The sequence below is a fragment of the Oryzias latipes genome, chromosome 9 (assembly GCF_053564925.1).
Source record: "Oryzias latipes strain Hd-rR chromosome 9, Olatipes_Hd-rR_3.1".
In the NCBI taxonomy this organism is placed as follows: Eukaryota; Metazoa; Chordata; class Actinopteri; order Beloniformes; family Adrianichthyidae; genus Oryzias; species Oryzias latipes.
Window position 1 is genome coordinate 25,633,333 of NC_136245.1, and position 7,325 is coordinate 25,640,657.

General features: G+C 39.9%; 1 protein-coding gene across 1 annotated transcript; it reads left to right on the forward strand.

Moving 5' to 3' along the window:
- The first annotated feature begins 4,511 nt into the window (after window positions 1–4,511).
- Window positions 4,512–6,688, forward strand: atoh1a (atonal bHLH transcription factor 1a). The gene is made up of 2 exons (XM_004072327.5): window positions 4,512–4,919; window positions 5,131–6,688. The coding sequence occupies exons 1-2, from the start codon at window positions 4,658–4,660 to the stop codon at window positions 5,922–5,924; spliced, it is 1,056 nt and encodes a 351-aa protein (XP_004072375.1). The 5' UTR covers window positions 4,512–4,657; the 3' UTR covers window positions 5,925–6,688.
- Window positions 6,689–7,325: the final 637 nt, after the last annotated feature.

Here is a 7,325-nt window from a genome sequence, read left to right on the forward strand (position 1 = left end):
TATGACATCAACCTATAGAGTGTCTGCATTTCATCCACAAAAACAAACATCTGAATTTTTCCAAAAATGGATGTGCATAATGTACATATAAAATGAAAGCGTTTTGACCATGACCGATACCTCAGTGTAGAAAGTGTGTGTGTGTATGCGCGCGTGAGTGTGTGTGTGTGTTAGCCTGGGGGCGGTGCTGGCAGTGCAGACTCTTCCTGTTTTCACATATCTACGTCACAATGTGAAAACCTGCTCGTTTTCGTGAATTAGGAGGGGTTGGTCCTCAAAGTGCAGGTTTTGGGGAATGATCAGAAGTGTGTGAATGGATCAAAATGCCACTTTAGGGTTGTTTTTGGTGAGGAATGAACATTATAATACACTTAAAAGCTCAAAACGTTGATTTTGCATGATAAAGGCCCTGTGGTGCGGAGTGGCAAGCAGGGAGGCATTGGGTCCAATTTTTAGAGTCTTTGGTATGACTCAGCCCTGGACTTAAACTCAGGACTTTCAATTCTCAGGCAGGAAATTCTTCCATTGGGCCACTGAACACTTTTATTATCTAAACTGAGACAGTACAGCTGTTATTGATCTTTTACCAAAGTCATAGAAAATGATTGGAACTTTTTATTTTATGTTATTTTTTTTAACCAATACCTGCCGGGGGAAAAAAATATTCTGATTTCATACAGTGGACATGACTGACTTTTACAGGACGAAACCGATGGTCATCATTCTCAAGCAGCCAATATTATGAAGAACCAGAAAAAGACATAAAACATGGGGATCTCCAGATAGGAAAGAGAAAGAAAGAATGGATGCATCACGATTTAAGAGAGGTAAGTAAAAAACATGTGAAAAGAGACTGTCGAAATGCTAAAATAATTAGGTAACCAATGAAGAGGAGCTGACATTGTATTAATCTGATGTACCCCCCCCCCCCCCCCCCCCACAGCGCAAGTAAACTTTGTGGATTTTTAACCAAAAATAGCTTTTTCAGAACATTTTAAAACAACCTGATAAGAAAAAAAAAGAACTTGTCCAGCTTTGAAGTAGCAAATTTGATTTATTGTTAACATAATTTTTTTCCTAAACTTCAAAAACAGTTACTTTTTAAGGTTCTCGGGTGGGTTTTAAGGTTGTAGGAACATTTTTACCAACTTATCTAGAAAAGAAAAAATATTGTTGAAATGTTTTATTTGTTTATTTTTTTTTTACAAAAGAGAAAATTGAAATCACCATTTTCCAGGAGTCTACGTGTTGTAAAATACTTTAAAATTGGCTTAAAGTGAACAAATTTTCATCATTATTATTATGCAAACTGTTATTTTTCTATATTTCTGTCCATTCTGAGAATGCTGAGTTTTTATTATTTATGTATTGCTTTTTCTTTAAACACAAACCTCATGTGACCAAAGTTTTAGGAAACTAATAGGCTGTTTTGTGACTCAATGTGAGCGCCTGAGCAGTGAATTTACATTTGCTGAAACTGCGTTTCTTCGCCACAAGATGGCGCTGTTTTGCTCCCACACGCAGCGTTTTCTTACTTAAATTGAAAAATTTATTCCGTCAAAGCTGATGATGAAAATGATAAGCATAAAAAACGCTAATTTAACCATCTATGTGACATTTTTTTAAAGCCTGTGCCATCTTTCCATATTTCTTTTATCTTCAGAAAGTGAACCCTAGTATTTTTTTATGCTTTCGTTTTAGGGTAAAAATATCTGATATATGTTGAAGACAAATGAAATGAAGATATTTACTGTAAGAAAGGGGGGTTTAAATATATGATAAGTATTTGCAAAAAGAAAACTTTTTTTTTTCAAGAATAAAATTTATTTCTGATTTAAACTTCAATCTCGACACAAACTCAAACGCTTCTTTCAAAACCTCTACAAATTAAATCGACCTGCATCCATTATGTTCTATGAACAAATGAAGGAATTGGAATCCTACAATGTGCATAAAAGCGTTTTCCTCTGATTCAAGCTTGTAGACATCTACTTATGTTGAAGACTTGTAGTTGTTGAAGGATGTTCTCAATAATTCAAAACGCTCCATCACATCTTAAATAAAGATCCTGATCTAAATTTGAAAGATTTTTTAGGTATTTCTAATGCATGCTTATCAATTGTAACTTTTTGGAGTTCCTGTAAATAGTCTGAGTTTTTTTTTTTTTTTTTTTTTTTTTTTTTCAGATTAAGATAAACGAAGCAGTTGAGCGCCTTTGGAATCAGCTTAAATTTGAGTCTATAAACACCCTCAGATATTTTTGTTTGCAACTTCTAACCAACCTCTTGTGGATTTTCCAGAAAGAAATTGGGTGGTTTTAATAAACTACTCAAAAATGTGAGACTGTGTTGTTTCTTGATGTGTTTTTAATGAGAGAAAAATACCTTAAACTAGTATTTAAATCATTTTTCATGCTTTGGAATGATGGAAAGGTGTAAAGGACATGTTTGAATGGGTTCTGGAAGATTACAAGAATCACCTTTAGAAAAGCAAGCAAGCAGCCCTATAGTCATCAGTGTGGCATTGAGGTTGAAGCAGAGCTGGGTCTGTTTTTTAGACATTAGTCCTGCAATCTGAAACTGTTTCTGACTTGGGTACATGATGAAGATTGTGCTTTATAACTAAGATCATTCAGCTATCAAGCAAGCACTTTTTTGTGGTTTTCCACCAGTTTTTGTTTTGCTTCTCTTTTTTAAAAGAAAACCTGAAACAATTATTGTTTTTTTGGTTTTTGTTTTATTCAGAGTATTTAATTGTGTGCTATAGTTATGCATGTAAATAAATATGTACACTACATGTAAAAGTTGAATTTTCAGGTTGTAAAGGTTTAGAAGAAAACATGAAGATTTGATACTTTCCATCCACTTTGGTGAAACAACTGAAAAACCCTTTTTGTTAAAAACGGTCTTTCCAACAGAAAAATGTCCCAATCTTGATGTTTTTGATTCTTAAAAACAACTGATAAAGTAATATAACTAAAGAAAAAGAATGGGATCACTATCAGAAACACTTGTTTGGCTTTCCGAAAGATCATTTTTGGGTTGTAAAAATCCCCCTTGCGCCTCGCCTCACTCCAGCCTCGTGCCCGTCGCGCCCCGGTCTCCAAGGAGATTGGGATGAGAAGGGGTAGCACGCAGACTCCTCTTGTGCATTGGAATGGGAGCCTGCCCTTCTCCCTCGAGAACTCCCCACAGGCGTGACCAATGGAACATAGAATCTCCATTGTGTCTGCGACACTTTAATAATCGCCAGCTACAATATCCAACCTGTTGGTAGCTTCAGGAGCCCAGGGCAGCCCGTTGGATGGAAGGGCTTGTAGGTGGGAAGAGGGGGGACAAACGCTCGGCGCCAGGAGACGTCCCCATCATGCATACATGAATAGAAAGTAGAAAAGAAAGAGGCCAGTCTATCTGTGAAATTGTGGGATTTCTCCCCGCCTTAAATTTGGGATTTCAAAGGAAATTATTCCGCTTTTTGTTAAGAATTGACATAATTTTCCTTAAAAAAAATCCCCTGAATCTGTCATCAAGCTTTACACCAAACATTGAGCTACTGTATTTACTCGCAATGGTTAATTGGATAATAGCAACTAGACCTGAAAGGCAATTTCCACATAGCAATTAGTCCATTGTTCCTCTGGCCTATCAGTGGTTTGAGTTGATTGAGCAGATTGTTGTCTTTTGTTTCATTTGTTCTCTTCATCTTCAACCTGTTCTTGAAGTGCGACTTTGAAGGAAACCACTGTAAAAGTGTAGAGTGCGTGCGTCCGTCCGTGCGCACTGACCCGCTGCGCTGGCGCAGCTCCTGTCGGCAGAAAAGTGTGTTGAGCGCGACACCCCTGCTCATGTTTCCGTTCCCTGTGAAGCCTTTTTCTTACCGACAGGGCGTTCCGAAAGCCGGATCAAAAGCTTTTAGACCTGTTACAATGGAAAATGGAAACTGGAGACGAACATAGGATGTATGAAGTGACAATGAACGCACAAGGCCCATGATTTTTTTTCTTTATTCAAGCTGACTTTGTGGTCAAGCTCGACTTGGTTCAGGGTCCTGAGGCTTTGTACTGAACTCTGTGGGTTTAACACGCTTATGTATCACAGTTTGGGTATAAATGAGGACTATCTATTATACATTTAAAAAGTGGGACCTTTAGCATTTGGACTTTTCTTTATTTAATCTCCAAAAACACTGTCTATGTTTTTTCAAAAATAGAAATCTGATGGTGGCCAATTGACCCTTTTCAACCCTTCCAGTCCCCCCCCCCCCCTTCCCACACCTTAGCTGTAAACACACTGACAGGTCAGGTGGGGATTTGCCCCCATCTCCATGTCTCACGCTGTCCACGCTTCTTCTTACCTAAACGACCATCACGACTCGCACGTGCGTCCTGTGGGAGGTTCCTCTTACCCCCTTAAACCGTAACGTTATCATAAACAGCCCTGCTTCCAGGAGCCATAATCACCTCTCTCGGGCTTTGCCGAGACATCTCATTGGACGTCAACACGCGACCAGCGCGAGGAGGGGGGCTTCCAGACGCGTGCCGCTTTTTAAACCGACGCAGCGTCTTCGAACACCAAAGAAGGAGTCACGCACGCGACCGTGACATTCACGCAGCGCGCAGCGTCCAATAACTTGAGCTGGGAAAGAGTTTGTTTGGAGCATGGATGTGTTAAGTCTGGAGGATTGGAGCAATGGTGCGCGGGAGGTTGCGGCGCTCAGGGCGCAGCAGCAATGCTGCAGCAGTCCGGGGGCGGCGGGGAGGGCAGGGAAGCAGCAGATGGAGGAGTCCAGCTACGAATCTGGACTCACGCTCGTGGACAGCGGCAGTGACCCACGCGCCTGGCTGGCTCCGGCTTCTGGCAACTGTGAGACACACGAGTACCTGCGGCACTCGCCGTACTCCAGCAACTGCTCTTACAACGGTGAGAACGCACAGCTTTTACGCAATGTTTCAAGGATAAGTCGACTTAAGAGAATGAATAGATGCAACAGGAGGCATTAAAAATGTTGTTTTTGTTCCACGTTAGATTCAGTGGTATTTTTAACTTTTTTTAATAAAAAAAAAGTATTTGTGTACAACGAATTATGTATGGGTTTTATTTGAAGCTGTTTTGTATTTTTTTGCCATTTCAGAGGCGGACTCCCCCGGGTCTTCGGGACATCCAAGCCCACCCAGCCACAGAAAATCTGCCAAGAGTCCCTCCTCTCCCTCGCTCAAAGTTCGGGACCTGTGCCGACTTCGTGGCGCGTCCACGGGGGGCAAAGACGAAGCATCAGTAAGACACAGAGCCCCCTCCAGCAAGCCGATTAACGGCATCCAGAAGCAGAGGAGAGTGGCGGCCAATGCGCGCGAGAGGAGACGCATGCACGGGCTCAATCACGCGTTCGACGAGCTGCGCAGCGTCATTCCCGCCTTCGACAACGACAAGAAACTTTCCAAATACGAAACTTTGCAGATGGCGCAAATTTACATCAATGCCCTGGCGGAGCTGCTCGAAGGTCCATCTAACACGGAAGACTCCAGCTCCATTTCTCCAGAGCGTGACAGTATGCTGTCCTCCCCTGAGACAACGGACAGAGCCCCCCCGTCCCCACGCACAACGCCAGCGCCTGCGCCTGTTACCGGCGGCACGCTGCCGGTCCACATCGGCGGGATGCCCTTCCGGTCCTCCTTTGAGGAAAGTTCATTCCCCGCCAAAGCTGGAGATGAGCTCTCCGCTCCCTCTCCATCATCCTCCATGCGCGCGGCCGCTTCGCAATTCAGCCGTGGAAGAAAAGGGTCCCCACGAAGCGACGGGGAGTTTTCCCCCCACTCCCACTTCAGTGATTCAGACGAGATCGCGCTGGAACTTCACTCAAGTGAAGAAGATGATCTTTCAGAACTCAAGCTGCCCAGCCATCACCACCAGCACACACTTCCCTTCTGAGCTGTTTATCTGTCGACTGAAAAATAGGCCTGTAATGTTTTGTGTCAATCAACTACTTTTGCATTTTTTAATTAATTTTCTAAAAAGAAATTGTCAATTTTTTAAAACAAAAAATGTTTTTCTTTCACCATTTTATACCTTATAATTCGATTCTGCCAATAAAGTAAGCTACATCCTATAATTTTTTAGTTTCCATGAAGACGTGGCTGGAAGACCCCCCCCCCCCCCCTGCCATGTCGTGCTCAGCACTGCCACGGGCATTTTCCACGTCACTCCATTCATAAAATCCGTCTTCCACATATAATGCATCAACTTTTATGAATCAGAAAAACAGTTGTGTTCCCATTTTTATTTTAGTTTTTTATTATATTTAAATGTTTAACTTTCATTTTGCAACTTTAAAAGTTCTTAACGTGCACTTTAACAGAAACAGCCAAGAGGCTTTAGATTTGCGGCTTTTCGTCCCCTTAAAAAACAACAGAAAGAATATAAGTTCATTTAGTTTAGTGTAGCACTGCCATACTTGTTACAATAAATTATTACCCGTAGCCATCATCACTTCTTTCTTTTGTCATTTTTCTTTTGTAACATCTGATTGTCTCTCGTCCTTCACTGGCTGAAATGATTCATGTATGAAATGTATTTATTTCTTTTGTTTTGCTTTTTGTAAAGTTGTTGGAGAAGAAGAAGCGCTCGTTTTGCCATTCTTTGTTTTTGTTTAATTTGTTTTTGAGAATTTTAAATAAATATTAAAATAAAGAAAATGAGCGTTTTGTCTGTTGCTTTTAGGATTTTTGGACAAGAAAACAACAATTGTATGATTGTTTTATGGCATTTTGACTTTAATATCTAATAACATTTAATGATAAAGAGTTCAGTCATTTACAGATTGAGTTAAAATGTTTTGCAAAAGTGGCCCAAAAAAACTTGATTTTTATTGCTATATTTTGTTTTTTAACATTTTTAAAAAATGCTTTCTCATTTATCTCTGGACCTTTTTGTGCTAATTTGAGTGACAAAGTGTATTCTGAAGATTATTATTCAAGGACAAATTGTTGGACAAGCCAGCTGTAAGGGTTTGAATTTATTTGGGAAGATTCGTAGCAATTTATAAGTTTATTTTCAACATAAATATTCACTAAAAAAATATTTAAGAAGAAAATTCATATTTTCTGACATCAAATAACAAATTAAATGATTTTTAGCTTCACTATGAAATATTACTAATAATAAATAAGTAAAAGAATGACAAAATCCTTTAAAATGTTAGTTTTTCGGCTATAAAAGTCCCTTTATTTGAAGGTTTCTAGGAGCAGAGTGTGAAAAAAATGATTGTAAGGGCTCTAAACCCTTTAACAATCAAAAGGCCATCAAGAGCCCATTTAAAATATATATATATAT

Bases quoted from the DNA above. Each gene is read 5' to 3' on its own strand.
- atoh1a (XM_004072327.5), top strand. From the start codon at position 4,658: ATGGATGTGTTAAGTCTGGAGGATTGGAGCAATGGTGCGCGGGAGGTT. The intron at 4,920-5,130 runs GTGAGAACGCAC...TTGCCATTTCAG, and splicing joins CAGCAACTGCTCTTACAACG to AGGCGGACTCCCCCGGGTCT.